Here is a 20655-nt window from a genome sequence, read left to right on the forward strand (position 1 = left end):
CAGCGCCAGGACCATCTCCTAAAGTTGATTCAGCTGCGGGATCAGGGCACCACCAGTACAGAGCTTGCTCAGGAATGGCAGCAGGCAAGTGTGAGTGCATCTGTACGCACAGTGAGGCAAAGACTTTTGGCGGATGGTCTGGTGTCAGGCAGGGCAGAAAAGAAGCCACTTCTCTCCAGGAAAAACATCAGGGAAAGACTGATATTCTGCAAAAGGTACAGGGATTGGACTGTTGAGGACTGGGGTAAAGTCATTTTCTCTGATTGTTTGGGGCATCCGGAAAAAAGCTTGTCCGGAGAAGACAAGGTGAGCGCTACCATCAGTCCTGTGTCATGCCAACAGTAAAGCATCCTGAGACCATTCATGTGTGGGGTTGCTTCTCAGCCAAGGGAGGGGGCTCACTCACAATTTTGCCTAAGAACACAGCCATGAATAAAGAATGGTACCAACACATCCTCCGAGAGCAACTTTCCCAACCATCTAGGAACAGTTTGGTGATGAACAATGCCTTTTCCAGGATGATGGAGCACTTTGCCATAAGGCAAAAGTGATAACTAAGTGGCTCGGGGAACATGGCCAGGAAACTCCCCAGACCGTAATCCCATTGAGAACTTGTGGTCAATCCTCAAGATGCGGGTGGACAAACAAAACCCCACAAATTCTGACAAACTCCAAGCATTGATTATGCAAGAATGGGCTGCCATGTGGCCCAGAAGTTAATTGACGGCATGCCAGGGCGGATTGCAGAGGTCTTGAAAAAGAAGGGTCAACACTGCAAATATTGACTCTTTGCATCAACTTCATGTAATTGTCAATAAAAGCCTTTGACACTTATGAAATGCTTGTAATTATACTTCAGTATTCCATAGTAACATCTGACAAAAATATGTAAAGACATTGATGTAGCAAACTTTGTGGAAATTCATATTTGTGTCATTCTCAAAACTTTTGCCCACGACAGTACAATATGTGTTCAAATGTTCGGAGGCGTAAAACATCCAAAGGTCAAAAAACTAATCTACCTAAAACAAACAATGCTCTATCTATCCTGTAAACCTTCCTGTCCACAGTGAGATGAGAAACTTCTTTCTGACCGCTATCTATCTTCGCCTCTCTCTCTGCCCAGCATCATTAACATGTTGTAGTAAATCAAATTGGATTTGTCACATGTGCCGAATACAACAGTGAAATGCTTACTTACAAGCCCTTAACCAACAATGGAGTTTTAAGAAAAATACTTTTTTGTATTTTTTTTTGTATTAAATAAAATAAGTAATAAAAGTAACAAATAATTAAAGAGCAGTAGTAAAATAACAATAGCGAGGCTACATACAGGGGGGACTGGAGTCAATGTACACAGAGTCAATGTGCTGGTTAGTCGAGGTAATTGAGGGGATTATGTACATGTTGGTAGAGTTATTAAAGTGACTATGCATAGATAATAACAGAGAGTAGCAGCAGCGTAAAGAAAGGGGGGCAGTGCAAGTAGTCTGGGTAGCAATTTGATTAGATGTCCAGGAGTCTCATGGCTTGGGGTTAGAAGCTGTTTAGAAGCCTCCTGGACCTAGACTTGGTGCTCCAGTACAGCTTGCCTTCATGACGTAAATAAACATTTCTCTTCTGACTCATCCTGTATTTTAGGGCTCTTCTAAACTGTGCTGTGGTTCTTGAACAAGTCAAGGGAGAGGAGAGGAACAACATCCCTATTATTTCTCTGCCTCACTGTTCTCAGTGGGAGCACATCAAGCACCGTCTCAATTGGTTGCTCAATGAGCCACACAGGTAATTACTACACTGGAGAGAGATGGGCCGGTCGGCGAGGCTCTTGGTAATTATGACGGAGGAAGGACATTTTTACCCCTAGGATTAAAGAGTAAACTCACTTGGACTGATAAACTGGATGAAAACATTTGTTGCCACTTTTATCACAGTGGTAAATCATTTTAGGAGGATTGCTGTCTCCCAAGAAATAGTTCATGTTATTGGTATTTGCAATATGGCGGCTCAAGCATAATAATTCAGCACAATGATATACTTCCCTTCACCTTTTTTTTATAGATGAACTGAAATTGAAAATATTTCATCATCACAGTCTTGTGTAGAGAAGGGTTTAAAATGTCAGCATCAAAATAGATTCCTGCTCCTTGGCCATGGTTGTAATAATCACAGGGAAATAAAACCGGGATCAAAGATCCAACAGTGTAAAAATATTACCCAGCAGTCAGTGTTTCAATACCGCTTTGGAGGTGTTTAGACAATACAAAAATGGAAGCAGTTGAGACTGAGTTGAGTGGGCCATGGGGTTTTACAAAGTAAAACGCACTGCTTGTTGGGATCCACACATCTCTTTGTGATGCAATGCAATCCCAAGCTGTGTGGTGGAATTCTCACCCCAGGGGAAGCATTTTAAAGTATTGAGTCCTCTCCATGGAGATATTAGAATACAAAAAGTTGAGACTGTAATATTAGGAGAGGGGACAACTTTAGTTTTGACTCACTGTAGATATTTAATTGCTATAGTTGATTTTCATCATTATTTCTCATTTTTCCCTACTCTATTTATCTGTCCATGCGAAATGTCAACATCATACATCAATCACTACAGTACTATGGTCAATAAAGATGTAATGCCAGGCATGGCTGCTTAGCCCACTCAAGTAGGAAAACTCCCTATGAACATAGCAGGCTTCTCTCGCTCTTCAAAGTCCGTCCAGAAGGGAGGTTCAGACAGATGTGGAGGTGATACAGAATGTGTGTCACTGAACACAACAGACATGATTGGCCCTCTAGCTCTGCCTTTTGTCCTTCAGTGGTATGTACTCCAGTGGAGTCTGGAGCCCCGGTCAAGCCTGTTAGCCTTGGCAGGCCAGGGTTATAACAGCCTGTCCATGGTCCCGTCAGGTGTTATCAGACCGAGGAGGAGGCCGCGCGTAAAAGCCTCATGCAAAATGTATGTTCATGCGGCTGTTTCGGTGGGTGGTAAAATCAATATTGTGGACCTGATGCACAGAGATGACTGAGTGCTCTCTGACTGACAGTAAAAGCTGGGAGAGATTGAGGGGCTACATTTACTGCTCCCAAAATGGAGTGTAGGCGAGCTCCTCTAATAGTCTGCTCAATTTAAATTAGAATTTCATTGGGGATTATTTTGATAACAGTTTGGATTGTGTGGGGGGTTAAAAAAATGATGCCATTAGAAAACAAAAGAGGAGGGAGGGAGAAATGAGAGCGCACAGCTTGTCCTTTAAAAAACATATTTCATTCTCAGCTTCCAGGCAGCTACATTATGGGGTTATTAAGCGTTGCCTCACTCGCCTCTTCACTCACCCACTCCCCCAGATATCAAATGATTCTGAAAGAATGAAAAGACAATGTAGGGATGAGTAGGACATCATAGCCCCCTTTGTTGTACACTGCTTTCGCTTACATATGTGTTTGAAAGTGTGCCATATAGACCCATAGTGAATTTGGAGAGAGAAATGCGAGAATAGAAGGAGAGAAAGAATTCGGTGGGATGAAATAACCACAAACAATGGGATTCGCTCTCCATTCTTCTGCCGACATCTTCCGTCTTTAATTATTCCCTTTGGTTGTCTGTGGGAGCGCGTAAGCACTTTTGCACAGCACAACATGCCCACCAGCACAACATTGTCAGCCCCAGTGATGTGGAGACTTCTGAGTAACACAGAGCCTCTTGTGATTAGTAATGCTCTTTAATACAACACAACACAGCAGCGAATATGATTTGGGGGGGACTGATTTCAAAATTCATAGGCAAAGACAGTGTCAGAAATGTACGAGAGATGTATAATGTCAGTCACGAGCACCACTAATTGTGAGTTTCATACCACATAAACCGAAATGATGGCAAAATGCAAACATCAAAAATGTATGTTCCATTACACACGCAAACAATCCGTACATTATTTATTGCACAGCATTTGATATAACCTCAGCTGCTTCCTACAGGGATTCTTTGTGCCGTTTTAGTAGTTTCCTCCTGAATCGCATATGAGATATTTGTGGTCCAAGAACGATGCATGATGAATGAAGACCCTCGCCACTTATACACCTATCGTGCTCACTGACTAGCAACAGGTTCAGCAAAAGGCAGCAGCAGTAAGTGAAATTCCCTACCGGGACAATATATCATCAGAAGAAATGTCTGCATGCACCTGAAACGTAGAAGTCTTCCCTGGATGCGCACATGGTGCTTGAAGGGGGAAGAGGAACGGGTAGTGGAGAGGGCAGAGGGGTAGTGGAGAGGGCAGAGGGGTAGTGGAGAGGGCAAAGGGGTAGTGGAGAGGGCAGAGGGGTAGTGGAGAGGGCAGAGGGGTAGTAGAGAGGGCAGAGGGGTAGTGGAGAGGGCAGAGGGGCAGTGGAGAGGGCAGAGGGGTAGTGGAGAGGGAAAAGGGGTAGTGGAGAGGGCAAAGGGGTAGTGGAGAGGGCAGAGGGGTAGTGGAGAGGGCAGAGGGGTAGTGGAGAGGGAAAAGGGGTAGTGGAGAGGGCAGAGGGGTAGTGGAGAGGGCAGAGGGGTAGTGGAGAGGGCAGAGGGGTAGTGGAGAGGGCAGAGGGGTAGTGGAGAGGGCAGAGGGGTAGTGTAGAGGGCAGTGGGGTAGTGGAGAGGGCAAAGGGGTAGTGGAGAGGGGTAGTGGAGAGGGCAAAGGGGTAGTGGAGAGGGCAAAGGGGTAGTGGAGAGGGCAGAGGGGTAGTGGAGAGGGCAGAGGGTTAGTGGAGAGGGCAAAGGTGTAGTGGAGAGGGCAAAGGGGTAGTGGAGAGGGCAGAGGAGAAGAGGGGGATGGGAGGAGGAGGGGAAGAGGGGGTTGGGAGGAGGAGCAGGCAGAGGAGAAGATGGGGTTGGGAGGAAGAGCAGAAAGAGGAGAAGATGGGGTTTGGAGGAGGAGCAGGCAGATGAGAAGATGGGGTTGGGAGGAGGATTAGGCAGAGGGGAAGATGAGGTTGGGAGGAGGAGCAGGCAGGGGGGAAGAGGGGGTTTGGAGGAGGAGCAGGCAGAGGATAAGATGGGGTTTGGAGGAGGAGCAGGCAGAGGAGAAGATGGGGTTTGGAGGAGGAGCAGGCAGAGGAGAAGATGGAGTTTGGAGGAGGATTAGGCAGAGGGGAAGATGAGGTTGGGAGGAGGAGCAGGCAGGGGGAAGAGGGGGTTGGGAGGAGGAGCAGGAAGAGGAGAAGATGGGGTTTGGAGGAGGAGCAGGCAGAGGAGAAGATGGGGTTGGGAGGAGGAGCAGGCAGAGGAGAAGAGGGGGTTTGGAGGAGGAGCAGGCAGAGGAGAAGATGGGGTTTGGAGGAGGAGCAGGCAGAGGAGAAGATGGAGTTTGGAGGAGGATTAGGCAGAGGGGAAGATGAGGTTGGGAGGAGGAGCAGGCAGGGTGAAGAGGGGGTTGGGAGGAGGAGCAGGAAGAGGAGAAGATGGGGTTTGGAGGAGGAGCAGGCAGAGGAGAAGATGGGGTTGGGAGGAGGAGCAGGCAGAGGAGAAGAGGGGGTTGGGAGGAGGAGCAGGCAGAGGAGAAGATGGGGTTTGGAGGAGGAGCAGGCAGAGGAGAAGATGGGGTTGGGAGGAGGATTAGGCAGAGGGGAAGATGAGGTTGGGAGGAGGAGCAGGCAGAAGCAAAGAGGGGGTTGGGAGGAGGATTAGGCAGAGGGGAAGATGAGGTTGGGAGGAGGAGCAGGCAGAGGAGAAGATGGGGTTGGGAGGAGGATGAGGCAGAGGGGAAGATGAGGTTGGGAGGAGGAGCAGGCAGAGGGGAAGAGGGGGTTGGGAGGAGGATTAGGCAGGGAGGAAGAGGGGTTGGGAGGAGGAGCAGGCAGAGGGGAAGAGGGGGTTGGGAGGAGGATTGGGCAGGGGGAAGAGGGGGTGGGAGGAGGAGCAGGCAGAGGGGAAAGCAGCAGATTGGTTGAATAATTTCTAATTTCATATGATGTGTCTTTTAACCATGTCCCTACAACTGGAAAATGAGAGTACCAGGGCTAATTTCACAGTGAGAGCTCATTGAACAAACCTCCATGGCCAGGGCAAAATGTGCTAGCCTACTTTGTCACTGTGAATTACAGTTATGTAATTCCATAAGGCTAGGAAGAGAGAAAGAGGGTGGAGAGGAGGAGAGTACAAGAGGAGAGGGGTGGGCGATGTGTTTGAACAAAGTCAGAAACCGTTGCTTTTCTCTCTACGCTCAGATCTAGTTAGTGATGCTCTCTTATGATCAGTGAGTAATGGATTTCCATCTGTGATGTGTCTGCGGTGAGCCCAGAGATGGCGCCCCAGGGACCCCAACACCACTCCCCAGAAATCATCTGACACTGATATAAGCCCCCCTGTCCCTGTCTCAGGCCTGAGACACCAAGCCTATTAATTAAGGCAATTAGGCCCCGGCCAGCAATTAGTAACCACAGATAGCTTTTAGCAGCCTAGTGGTCCAGGCTTCTCCTAATGGCCGTGGGGTTTGTTTCAACACCATATGCAGACAAATATCACCACAAGCTCTCTGGTTTCACAGACATGGAATTGGAGAGCCATGTTTAATAGTGACCTTAGTGTGATATGGCTGGGCTCGCTGGTGTTGTGACCCCCTGAGCCCTTATTGGAGTAGCACTTTGTTCTGTTGAGATGTTTCTGTTACTTTTGAAATGCCTGTGTTTAGTGTATGCTTGTCCGACCTTTGTAGGGAAAGGACATGTTAAGTGCACAGACTATTGATAAAAAGGTGTAAATGTGGGTTGAGTGTAAGCATTATTGATTAGTAGATACGTCTTTATTGATTTTGTGTTATTATTAAAGAGACGTTCCATAACTTTGGCGACTATGTAATGTCTTTTCTAAACCTCCCTCTTTTGGGCTGGATGTGTTGTTCCTACAGCACCAATTTGAGCACTGCCAGCTTGGCCCATGTGGGCCAGCCCCCTAGGAATTAGAGCTCCAGACAATGAGTTTTAGCCCCCCGCCATTTCAGTGACAGCTAGCAAGATGCACATTGACAAGTTTCACAGTGAAAGAAGAAGGCTGGCCCAGGCCTGCCCAGTATTTTACAATGAGGTTGCCGGGCGGGCCCAATGGCTCAGTGGCATAGCAATGTCAGTAAACTCGATTTTTAAGTATCCCTTGAGGAGAATTCAGTTTGAATAGCTTGGTAGAAATAAAAGTGTCAGAAGCCATTCAGCAAGTACTTTTTACTCCACATTTCTAAATCTCTCACCAACAAAGATGAATGTTCAAACAACCCAGTGGTAAAATACTACAGTGTCTCTGTATAGCCTTTGCTTCAGTAAAGGTGTGTGTTTGCAATTGGTGTTCTGAGTAGAACTGCCTGATAAAAAAAATGGTCTGAATTCATACATTCAAAAACAGAGGACAGATCATGCAATAAGTCACATTACTGGAAAATGGGAAATAAAGGATACAACCGCGCTCCCTTACACACTTCTACATTGGAGGCAATCTGAGATAACGCCATTTTCATTCCAAGTTCAGTCCCATAAAATTACCATTAACATTACAAGCCATGCAGAACACAGATAAATGTAAAATGTCACCCAATTCTGCCAAGGCGGGATTTCCAGTTCCACAAAATTACCATCTCGGTCTGCTCTCTCCCACTGCACCTTGCCTAATATTTCATTTTCAACATTTCGTAAGTTCATTTTCCCCTCACTGACCATTTAAATCACAAATCAATTTTCATTTAAAATGCTTGACTACAGATTGTTCCTGATGCTTAGGAATCGTGCCTTGGCAATCTCTGGCAGACCTTTAATTAGTGAGGGCAGAAAGCCTTTTGGAAACCTTCTGGAGGTAAAATAAGTAAAGGGCTAATTCTGCATTATGCTTCCAGCCGTCTTCTTGACTGCCTAGGCACTGAAGTAACTTGCTGGAAACATTGGAAGTATGGAAATGTCAAATGTTTGAATTTGTATCTATTATTTTGACTATAATAATAATGATAATTACCTTAAGGTTTAAAATACAAATTCAGGATCGAACAAGTACAAAAAACGTTCCTTTAACACCATCCCATTTTTCATTCCATATTTGACTGAGCATGGGACGACAGTGAGTCAGGCTGATAATGTAATGTATTGTTATAGTCCAGTAGTTGATGGAATGACAGCTGGCTGGGGTAAAAGGAATGTGTTCCAACTTTGTCATTTCATTTTTAATGCCGGTTGGCAAAGCTCAAGTCATTTCAGGCCTCCGTGCACCACTTCTCTGTCAGAAGAGAACACTGTATTCTCCCCACACATGCCTTTATTGTCAGCCCAAATTACTGGGCGACAAACACGGTTACTATATCGTACAAAGCATGTGCAGAAATAAACATCACGCCCTACACAGTACAAGCACCTGAAGTGCATGTCTTGAGTCTATGTTTATGACATGATGTTAGCAGACTGTCTCCCGCAGTGCTCTCTCTGCCACAGTTAGGGCAGATCCAGTGCCTGCTGTAGTGAAGCACCCACAACCATGTCTGATTAGCATTGTCCTTTACTACACTGGCATCAAAGAGTCTCTCTCTCTCTCTCTCTCTCTCTCTCTCTCTCTCTCTCTCTCTCTCTCTCTCTCTCTCTCTCTCTCCCTCTCTCTCTCTCGGCATGGGAAACATTTGTACTTTGCTAAAGCAAGTGAAATAGTTATAAAACAAAGGTGAAATAAAAAATTAACAGTTAACATTAGTTCCTAAATATATACACTACAGTTCAAAAGTTTGGGGTCACTTAGAAATGTTCTTGTTTTTGAAAGAAAAGCAAGTTTTTTGTCCATTAACATAACATAAAATTGATCAGAAATACAGCGTAGACATTGTTAATGTTGTAAATGTCTATTGTAGCTGGAAACGGTAGATTTTTAATGTAATATCTACATAGGTGCCCATTATCAGCAACCATCACTCCTGTGTTCCAATAGCACGTTGTGCAAGCTAATCCAAGTTTATCATTTTAAAAGGCTAATTGATCATTAGAAAACCATTTTGCAATTATGTTAGCACAGTTGAAAACTGTTATTCTGATTAAATAAGCAATAAAACGGACCTTCTTTAGACTGGTTGAGTATCTGGAGCATCAGCATTTGTGGGTTCGTTTACAGGCTCAAAATGGCTAGAAACAAATAACTTTCTTCTGAAACTCATCAGTCTATTCTTGTTATGAGAAATGAAGGTTATACCATGTAAGAAATTGCCAGGAAAGATCTCGTACCACGGTATGTACTACTCCCTTCACAGGACAGCGCAAACTGGCCCTAACCAGAATAGAAAGAGGAGTGGGAGGCCCCGGTGCACAACTGAGCAAGAGGGCAAGTACATTAGAGTGTCTAGTTTGAGAAACAGACGCCTCACAAGTTCTCAAATGGCAGCTTCATTAAATAGTACCCACAAAACACCAGTCTCAACGTCAAGAGTGAAGAGGTGACAGGGATGCTGGCCTTCTAGGCAGAGTTGCTGAAAGAAAAAGCCATATCTCAGACTGGCAAATACAAATAAAAGATCAAGATGGGCTAAAGAACACAGACAGAGGAACTGTTGCTTTTCATTCAAAAACAAGGAGATTTCTAAGTGACCCTAAACTTTTGAACAGTAGTGTATTTAATTAGGCAAGGAAGTTTAAAAATTCTTATTTGGCCTACCCCAAATTCTTATTTGGCCTACCCCAGCCAAACCCAGACGATGCTGGGCCAGTTGGGACTCCCAATCACAGCCAGATGTGATGTTACCTCTTTCACTGAGATGCAGTGCTTTAGACCACAGCGCCACTCAGGAGCCCTGAAGGGCAAAGACATTTCAAATGTAATATTATATCTATATACAGTGTTGTAATGATGTGCAAATAGGAAAAATACAAATAAATAAAAATAAATATAGGTTGTATTTACAATAGTGTTTGTTCTTCACTGGTTTCACTTTTCTTGTGGCAACAAATCACAAATCATGCTGCTGTGGTATTTCACCGCAAAAATAGGATTTGTTTTCTAATTCTTTGTGAATCTGTGTAATCTGAGGGAAATATGTGTCTCTAATATGGTCATACATCTGGCAGGAGGTTAGGAAGTGCAGCTCAGTTGCCACCTCATTTTGTGGGCAGTGTGCACATACACTAGCATGCCTTCTCTTGATAGCCAGGTCTGCCTTTGGCAGCCTTTCTCAATAGCAAGGCTATGCTCACTGAGTCTGTACATAGTCAAAGATTTCCTTAATTTTGTGTCAGTCACAGTGGTCATATATTCTGCCTCTGTGTACTCTCTGTTTAGGGCCAAATAGAATTCTAGTTTGCTCAGTTTTTTTGTAAATTCTTCCCAATGTGTCAAGTAAATATATTTTTGTTTTCTCATGATTTGGTTGGGTCTAATTGTGGTACTGTCCTGGGGCTCTGTGGGGTCTGTTGGTGTTTGAGAGCCCAGAACCAGCTTGCTTAGGGGGCTCTTCTTCAGGTGCACATCTCTGTAGGTGATGGCTTTGTTATAGAAGGTTTGGGAATTGCTTCCTTTAAGGTGGTTGTAGAATTTAACGGCTAATTTCTGGATTTTGATCATTAGCGGGTATCGACCTAATTCTGCTCTACATGCTTTATTTGGCGTTTTACGTTGTACACAAAGGATATTGTTGTAGATTTCTCCATGCAGAGTCTCAGTTTGGTATTTGTCCCATTTTGTGAATTCTTGGTTGGTGAGCGGACCCCAGACCTCACAACCAAAAAGGGCAATGGGATCTATAACTGATTCAAGTATTTTTTGCCACATCCTAATTGGTATGTTGAATTTTATGTTCTTTTTGATGGCATAGAAGGCCCTTCTTGACTTGTCTCTCAGATTGTTCACAGCTTTGTGGAAGTTACCTGTGGTGCCGAGGTATGTTCAGTTTGTGTGTGCTCTCGGGCAACGGTGTCTAGATGGAATTTGTATTCGTGGTCCTGGCAACTGGACCTTTTTTGGAACACCACTATTTTTGTCTTACAGAGGTTTACTGTCAGGGCCCAGGTCTGACAGAATCTGTGCAGAAAGTTTAAGTACACTTAGGTTGGAGTCATTAAAACTCATTTTTCAACCACTCCACAAATTTCTTGTTAACAAACTACAGTTTTGGCAAGTTGGTTAGGACATCTACTTGTGCATGACACAAGTAATTTGTCCAACAATTGTTTACAGACAGATTATTTCACTTATAATTCACTGTATCACAATTCCAGTGGGTCAGAAGTTTACATACACTATGTTGACTGTGACCTTAAACAGCTTGGAAAATTCCATAAAATTATGTCATGGCTTTAGAAGCTTCTGATAGGCTAATTAATTTGAGTCAAATGGAAGTGTACCTGTGGAAGTATTTCAAGGCCTACCTTCAAACTCAGTGCCTCTTCGCTTGATATCATGGGAAAATCAAAAGAAATCAGCCAAGACCTCAGAAAGAAAATTGTAGACCACCACAAGTCTGGTTCATCCTTGGGAGCAATTTCCAAACACCTGAAACACCTGAAAGAACCACGTTCACAAACAATAGTACGCAAGTATAAACACCATGGGACCACGCAGCCGTCACACCGCTCAGGAAGGAGACGCGTTCTGTCTCCTAGAGATGAACGTACTTTGGTGTGAAAAGTACAATTCAATCCCAAAACAACATCAAAGGACCTTGTGAAGATGCTGGAGGAAACAAAAGTATCTATATCCACAGTAAAAGGAGTCCTATATCGACATAACCTGAAAGGCCACTCAGCAAGGCAGAAGCCACTGCTCCAAAACCGCCATAAAAAAGCCAGACTGCGGTTTGCAACTGCACAAGGGGACAAAGATCGTACTTTTTGGAGAAATGTCCTCTGGTCTGATGAAACAAAAATAGAACTGTTTGGCCATAATGACCATCGTAATGTTTGGAGGAGAAAGGGGGATGCTTGCAAGACGAAGAACACCATCCCAACCGTGAAGCACGGGGGTGGCAGCATCAGGTTGTGGGGGTGCTTTGCTGCAGAAGAGATTGGTGCACTTCACAAAATAGATGGCATGATAAGGAAAGGAAAATAGTGAATATATTGAAGCAGCATCTCAAGACATCAGTCAGGAAGTTAAATCTTGGTCGCAAATGGGTCTTCCAAATGGACAATGATCCCCAGCATACTTCCAAATATGTGGCAAAATGGCTTAAGGACAACAAAGTCAAGGTATTGGAGTGGCCATCACAAAGCCCTGACCTCAATCATATAGAACATTTGTAGGCAGAACTGAAAAAGTGTGTGCGAGCAAGGAGGCCTTTACAATCCTGACTCAGTTACACCAGCTCTGTCAGGAGGAATGGGCCAAAATTCACCCAACTTATTGTGGGAAGCTTGTGGATGGCTACCTGGAAAGTTTGACCCAAGTTAAACAATTTAAAGGCAACGCTACCAAATACTAATTGAGTGTATGTACACTTCTGTCCCACCGGGAATGTGATGAAAGAAATAAAAGCTGAAATAAATAATTCTCTCTACTATTATTCTGACATTTCACATTCTTAAAATAAAGTGGTGATCCTAACTGACCTATGACAGGGCATTTTTACTCAGATTAAATGTCAGGAATTATGAAAAAACTGAGTTTAAATGTATTTAGCTAAGGTGTATGGAAACCTCTGACTTCAACTGTAGGTGCTGCTGCCTGCCCTCCTTGGTTGGGGACAGAAGCATCAGATCATCAACAAACAGTAGACATTTGACTTCAGTTTCTAGTAGGGTGATGCCGGGTGCTCCCCCAACATCACTTTACATCAATTTGCATAGCAGACCCTCCTGCCAAATTTTTTTAAATCAACAAAGCGTAAGAAGTCTTTGCCTTTGTTTTGGTTTGTTTGTTCGTCAGTTAGGGTGTGCAGAGTGAATATGTGGTAAAAAGACAATTTGACATTTGCTCAGTACATTGTTTTCGCTGTGTAAATGCACGAGTTTGCTGTTAATGATAGTGCAGAGGATTTTCCAAAAATTGTTGTTGATACATATCCTCCGGTAGTTATTGGGGTCAAATTTTACTCCACTTTTGTGGTTTGGGGTGATCAGTCCTTGGTTCCAAATATTGGGGAAGATACCAGAGCTGAGGATGATGTTAAAGAGTTTACGTATAGCCAATTGGAGTTTGTGGTCTGTTTATGTTATCATTTAATTTAGGATATCATCAACCCCACAGGCCTTTTGGGGTTGGAGGGTTTGTATTTTGTATTGTAGTTCATTCAATGTAATTGGAGATTCCAGTGGGTTCTGGTGGTCTTTAATAGTTGATTCTAAGATGTGTATTTGATCACATATATGTTTTTGCTGTTTGTTCTTTGTTATAGGGCCAAAAAGATTGGAGAAGTGGATTATCCACACATCTCCGTTTTGGATAGATAACTCTTCGTGTTGTTGTTTGTTTAGCGTTTTCCAATTTACCCAGAAATTGTTAGAGTCTATGGATTCTTCAATTACATTGAGCTGATTTCTGAAGTGCTGTTCCTTCTTTTTCTGTGGTGTATTTCTGTATTGTTTTAGTGATTCACCATAGTGAAGGTGTAGGTTCAGGTTTTCTGGGTCTCTATGTTTTTGGTTGGACAAGTTTCTCAATTTCTTTCTTAGGTTTTTGTATTCTTCATGAAACCATTTGTCATTGTTAATTTTCTTAGGTTGTCTGCTTGACATGTTTAGATTTGATAGGGAAGCTGAGAGGTCAAATATACTGCTTAGGTTTTCTACTGCCAAGTTTACACCTTCGCTATTACAGTGAAACATTTTGTCCGGGAAATTGTCTAGAAGGGATTGAATTTGTTGTTGCCTAATTGTTTTTTGGTAGATTTCCACACTATTTTCCTTCTATCTATAGCATTTCTTAATATTATTCAGTTATTTTGGCTTTGATGCCTCATGATTGAGTATAGCTCTGTTCCAAGTAGAGTGTATTTTGCTGTGATCTGATAGGGGTGTCAGTAGACTGACTGTGAACGCTCTAAGAGACTCTGGGTTGAGGTCAGTGATAAAGTAGTCTACAGTACTACTGCCAAGAGATGAGCTATTGTCACGCCTTGGTCTTAGTATTTTGTGTTTTCTTTAATTATTTGATCAGGCCAGGGTGTGACATGGGTTTATGTTATATTGTATGTTCGTATTGGGGTTTGTTATATTTGGGATCGCGGCTGATTAGGGGTGTTGTATAGGCTTGGCTGCCTGAGGCGGGTGATTCAGGTGATTCTCGTTGTCTCTGATTGGGAACCGTATTTAGGTAGCCTGGGTTTCGCTTTGGATTTTGTGGGTGATTGTTCCTGTCTTTGTGTAGTTTCACCAGATAGGCTGTAATAGGTTTCACGTTCCGTTTGTTGTTTTTGTATATGTATAAGTTATTTCATGTATCACGATCTTTGTTTATTAAAGACATGAGTAACCACTACGCTGCATTTCGGTCCGACTCTCATTCTACAAATGAAGAACGCCGTTACAGCTATTGGTGTACCTACCGTAGGAGTTCCCTTGAAGCGTACCATTGACTATGTACATACCCAGCGTGCGACAGAGCAGCAGGAGTTGTGACCCGTTTTTGTTGGTTATGTTGTCGTAGTTGTTTCTAGGGAGGCATATGGGGGAGGGAATGTCACCTCCAGGTAGGCGTTTGTTCGCATGTGTGCTGAGGGTGTCAGGTTCTTGTCCAGTTCTGGCATTTAGGTCCCCGGGCCTGTTGATCTCCCCCTCTAGGATGGATAAGCTGTCATCGTTAAAGTATGGGGATTCTATTGGGGGGGATATAGGTAGCAAACGAGGACATTTTTTCTCTATTGGGATCATTTCCCAACAGAGACATGTCTTTGATTGCTACTGACACGGCTTCTCATGAGGCTCGCGCTAGGTGAGTGAGACACACCGGGTTTATCTATCTGGATCCCTGAGGGATGTTTCCGTGTTTCCTCCTGGACGAATGCAGGGGAACAATGCTATCACCTGACCGTTAGAACTGGGGTCTCTGGTGCCATGCGCACCGTGGAGTTTGGGCTGAGAGCAAAGGCTACAGCCGTTTAACCAGAGTGACAATGCCACCATCTACAAAACAAATAAGAGCGGGTGGAGGAGCTGGGATTTAGCAGGCCAATGTTTATGACCAGTAAACATAGGAGAACATGCCAGGTCATGGCAATTTCATAACACATAACAGGCCACGTGAATACAGAGCGAGGGATGAAGGGTGTTCTAGATATGTGACATATCTCAAAAAGTGAGTTTTGTTCATGCTTATGTTTCTCCGTTCTTATTTGATCTCACTCGCTGTGTTACAATTCCACCGCAAATTGATAACAAACGCTTTAAGATGACGTCAAATTCGGAGGTGAAATCGAATTACACCTTTGCTTCCAAAAAAGAACACCTAGGGTTAAGCAGTACGTGTCAAGGGATAGGTGTGTGCCTGCTGAAGTGAATACGAGGGGGTTTGATTCGAACCTTTTGTACGCTGCTGTGGTACATTATGATTGGTGAGTTATTTTCTTTTCCCGAACTGTCAAATAAGCAGTTCGCTCCTTTACGTACCCAAGCTGCTTATTGAAGACAAAACAATAAACCCAATGGTAGCTGATATCAATGGCAGAGATGAGAGCCACGGCGCCATGTCTGCTGGGATTGCCTGGGATAAACCTGCCTCAGCCTGCTCTTTATCGCCAACAGCACCTCTCGCTCTCAATTATTTGGCTGCTGTCACAACAAATCAATCAAATTATCGCTCCAGGACAGTGTGTGCAGCTGCTCCTATGGCATTGCTAGTTGCATTAGCTTTGAAATGTATGAGGTCTACATTTTATCACGGTTATTTATTTAATGTCACTCTCTCCCTTGCAAGTCATCTTACAACAACGGCAAAGTTGAATCATTAAAGGAACGACGTGGATTACATACTGGTGGGAAACACTTCAAAATCAACAGGAGAAGGGAGAGGGGCTGGGATAGGTTCTATTGTATTGAGAACGGAATAGATAGGGGTGTTGATCTAGGGGAATTATGGGAGTAATAAAGCCTCAGAAGTCTCTCTGACATAAAAATACTCCATCTTGATGTACTCATCGCTAGGATTTTTTTTTACCAACACCAATCTGTTGTAGTTATTGTAAGTATTAGAATTTTTACTTGCCGCAAAGTGCACGCACGCACGCACACGCACGCACGCACACACACGCACGCACACACACACACACACACACACACACACACACACACACACACACACACACACACACACACACACACACACACACACACGCACTGTATGACGCACTGTACAAATGAAGCTGAACGACATGTTTGAAATGCACCAACTGTGCCAATGATGGAATGGAGTAAGGAAGGGCATAGACAGGTATTTCCTTTAAATCCCAGTGTTTCTGGGAGCTGTGGCGCTGTGGCGAGCTAACCTCTTAAAGGAGCGGTGGCGTACACCCAAACCGTCAGCAGAGTCGGAAAAGATGGAGTCTGACATTGACTAGCGAATGTACCCCCCAGGAGTCCACCCTTTGGCGCTGTAATGAGAGGAGTAATTTCCATAATTTGTATCGTGTTAACACCCACTCACAACATGAGAACGCCACCGATTGCATTTGAGCATTTTCATCAAACCAGGGAGGAGACATGTCTTTGATTGCTACTGACACGGCTTCTCATGAGGCTAGCGCTAGGTGAGTGAGACACACAGGGTTTATCTATCTGGATCCCTGAGTGATGTTTTCGTGTTTCCTCTGGACGAATGCAGGGGAACAATGCTATCACCTCACCGTTAGAACTAGGGTCTCTGGTGTCATGTGCACCATGGAGTTTGGGCTAAGAGCAAATATGAACGGGATACACTTATAAGAAAGGGGTTTGTTCAGTGGAATTGAGTCTGGAATTACTGTCGAGTGAGTCTTAGAGAAAATGCGCAGACAAATGATGTTTCATTCATTTCCCTCCGCTGAGCATTACATTTCTGCTTCATTGATACTGTATAACTTACAATACAAGGAAGGATATCTTGCATGGCCAGTTACTGTAGGCACCTCTGTGCAATAAAGCTACATTGAAAATCCAATATAAATATTGTCAGGGTATTAATGTGAGTAATCTATCTTTCCTAGAATTTTATATTTAGTTACTTTTTGTGCAACTGTGTTTTGTTTTATTTACATATGTAATGACTTACAGTATACAACAGCATGACCGTAACCTAGTTTGCAGCTAAAATAGTGTCCACTCTATCAAAAAATATACTTTCTCCCTCGTTTAGTTTCAATGGGAATTTGTTTGTACAGAATGCTTCCTGGCATAAATCATTCTGACAAGTAACAAGTTATACTGGGTGCTGCTGTGTTTACCGTTTCCGTGACAAGATGCTGCTGCTCCGTTTTATTTAAGCAACAGTTCCAACCTTACTGCACAACCCCATTACAATGATGGTTATTCATCACTCTGCCTCACTCTCACAACTCTCCAGCCTGTACACACACCACATCTCTCTCTCTCTCTCTCTCTCTCTCTCTCTCTCTCTCTCTCTCTCTCTCTCTCTCTCTTTCTCTTTCTTATGTGTGAAAGATATTTTCCTGCAATTCTGGGGACAGAGAGAAGATTTAGAAATGTTATAACTAATTTAATGCAATTCTACTCATTTTGCCATGGGGCAGATATTTATTTTTTGCAGTTACAGCTTTACAAATGTTTGCAGTTTTTAACATGATAACTGATGATCAATGGGCCACACCCCGGTCGGTAATTTGACCATGCTTACTACAAGATTAGATAGCTGGCCACTAGACTGACTTACCAAAAAATAAAATAATTGGCCAATTGAGTGACTGCTGATGCGAAACCAAATTTCATAATTGCACCTTGTGTATTCTATTATTCTAACTCTCAACAGTAAGTTGAGACCCCGACCAAGTCAGTTTGTAAGGGCCCCGGACACAGTCAAGACATTTGTGGGGGGGGGGGATTGGTCCGTGGGCCTAAAAATGGGGGGCCGTGGGCCAACAGTTGCCCATCTCTGCTTTAGAAGGATCTTAGACAAGGTAGAAGCCAGGGGTGTTTAACAAGAGGTGCTTAGCGGGAATCTCTTGGTTCTCACATTTCCCTGCTTGTCTCATTTGTAAGAATGTTTTGCACCTTGCATAAAACTAAAGCAGATAGGGGCGAACAATCGGATTAAATAGCCAGTGTTGATAGAAAATGCATACTTTTTAGCACTATATTTGGGCTTCTGTTAAAGCCTATGAAAAGGTGGACTCCAAAAGTGGAATCCATCCTGAATCCCTCACCCTCCCAAAGACAAACAGCTATAAGCTGATCATTAGCCATGTCAATAGATTTAAATAGAGTCAAAGGTCTTCCTGCAGTCTCATTACTGTGGGCTAACAGCTGTATGTGTCTGATCTGATGCTAATTAACCAGCAGAGCAGTGTTACACAGTACAGTACAGCAGGGCTGTAAAACACACTTGCTCCTGAGGTCGTGAAATGAGCTGGCTGCTGGCTCTGAGCTCAAAAGGGGCAATGACTGCATTAAACGTGTGATTAATCAGTGTTGATGGGGACTGGCGTGAGTAGCGAGGAGAAAGGGCGAGTGGCGAGGGCAGGGGCAGGCTGGGGCCGCCTTACAGAGGTGCTGTGCCAGCAGGCCTCATTTAGCCGGGCCCTGATGCGCTCCGACAGGGGAGAGTGGAGGAGCGGCGCGTGGCCAGAGGGCCCCGGACACAGTCAAGACATTTAGCTTCACTCCTGACTCGTGTCACTTTCTCTTCACGGAGGTCCCTTCACCGCGTCCCCCTCAGATAGGTTGGGTGGAGGATGTGGGAACAGCCAGTCTGTCAGTGCTTCTGTACGCTTCAAATTCAACTGCCATGGAGGCATTTCATTGTTTAACTTTGTAACCACCGGATGATGAAGTATAGCAAGTGATTGAGGACCGAACCATCTGTTATAAAAGGATGATTGAGAGGTGTTGGTTTTGTGCCTTCAACATTATGACAAGGCGTTTGTCAGTCGGTTATTTCTTCCTCTGGCTTGTCCCACATACAGTGTGAGAAGTTGTTGAAATGTGAGACAGACAGACAGACAGCCTTTCGGGCCCCTTATCGCCCCTTGCTCCAGGATACATTGGAGGGGCCTCAGTGGCTAGATAGATGTGGGATTTATTAAAAGCTCGCCCCGTAGCGATGATGCACGTTGTTATTTATGCATGCTTGTGTCCATTAGGGCTTCTATCTTCCGTCACATTTCCTCACTCAATCCATCGGTCCATCCATTTCCTCACATGAGGGGAAAGGGAGGACTCCTTTCTTTGCACTTTGTGCTGCCCGGGCATTATTGTAATCTCCACCAAAAAACACACTGCTTTACATGCAAGCCTGGCATCTTTTTACATTAGCGAGGCCCCTCTCCATGCAACATTCATGACTGATGGTTTCCCCATCCATCCCTCAATCTAATGGTATAAAAGAGACAATGTTTTAAACATGAAAATGGAAACCATTTACAACTATGATCAAAAGAAAACACTTGCGCACTAAAGTTTAAAAGGCGAGGATAAGAACAGCTATGGATGAGGTGAAAAAGAGAGGAAATAGAAGAGGGGAGAGTACAGTGCACTCTTATGGAGAGAAAAGAGGAGAGGGAAGAGTACAGTGCACTGTTATAGAGAGAAAAGAGGAGAGGGAAGAGCACAGTGCACTCATAGAGAGAAAAGAGGAGAGGGGAGAGTACAGTGCACTGTTATAGAGAGAAAAGAGGAGAGGGAGAGTACAGTGCACTGTTATAGAGAGAAAAGAGGAGAGGGGAGAGTACAGTGCACTGTTATAGAGAGAAAATAGGAGAGGGGAGAGTACAGTGCACTGTTATAGAGAGAAAATAGGAGAGGGGAGAGTACAGTCCACTGTTATAGAGAGAAAAGAGGAGAGGGAGAGTACAGTGCACTCTTATGGAGAGAAAAAGGAGAGGGGAGAGTACAGTGCACTGTTATAGAGAGAAAAGAAGAGAGGGGAGAGTACAATGTACTCTTACGGAAATAAAAGATAACTTCTGTTATTACACCAAATACATGCATTGTCAAAATGACTGTAAATGTAGTCTCCCACCCTGTCCTCTATAGGTTATCTGCTGAGGCAGCCCTCTTACCTTGCAGGTTCTGTAAGGGAAGCGTCATGATGCCCTGTGCAGCTGCTGCAGCCACCAGGCCCTGGATATTGGCGGTGGGCAGGGAAATCACAAGACCCTGCTGGCCTCCCAGGTGGCCGCCCGTGTTGAAGGGGATGAGGATGGGCTGGTTCAGGCCTGGCGACCCCCCGGCCAGCTGCTGGGCCACCAGCAAAGACTGAAGAGAAAGACACTGGGTTACAAAAATATGTTGACATTAGTATGCATAGTAAAAACGCATAGTAAACGGTGATTCACATATTAGCATGCATAGTAGAGAGAGGTTACGTTCGCATCACATTTCACCCATATGTTTATGAGGGCCTCGGGATAATGGAGTGAACCATTCATAAAAATACATGAAGATATTCCCATCAGATTCATCCGAGAGGAATCAACGGCCATCACACATGCAACCCACATTTCACTCAAGTGACAGAGGTGCTCTATAAATCAACGTGTTGAATGCTGTTGTTTTTTTTTCTGCTGACATCTGTGCTTTGAAACATGCCACAGCCAGAGTGACAGT

At 44.1% G+C, this 20655-nt stretch overlaps 1 protein-coding gene across 1 annotated transcript in view; it reads right to left on the reverse strand.

Annotated features, from left to right (window-relative positions):
* Window positions 1-20655, reverse strand: part of LOC118361134 (POU domain, class 6, transcription factor 2-like) — a 117652-nt gene that overhangs the window by 68689 nt on the left and 28308 nt on the right. Inside the window, exon 3 of the mRNA XM_035740894.2 lies at window positions 20109-20304. Within this exon, the coding sequence (XP_035596787.1) occupies window positions 20109-20304 (196 nt within the window). The remainder of the gene's footprint in view (window positions 1-20108; window positions 20305-20655) is intronic.

The sequence above is a fragment of the Oncorhynchus keta genome, chromosome 28 (assembly GCF_023373465.1).
Source record: "Oncorhynchus keta strain PuntledgeMale-10-30-2019 chromosome 28, Oket_V2, whole genome shotgun sequence".
Classification (NCBI taxonomy): Eukaryota; Metazoa; Chordata; class Actinopteri; order Salmoniformes; family Salmonidae; genus Oncorhynchus; species Oncorhynchus keta.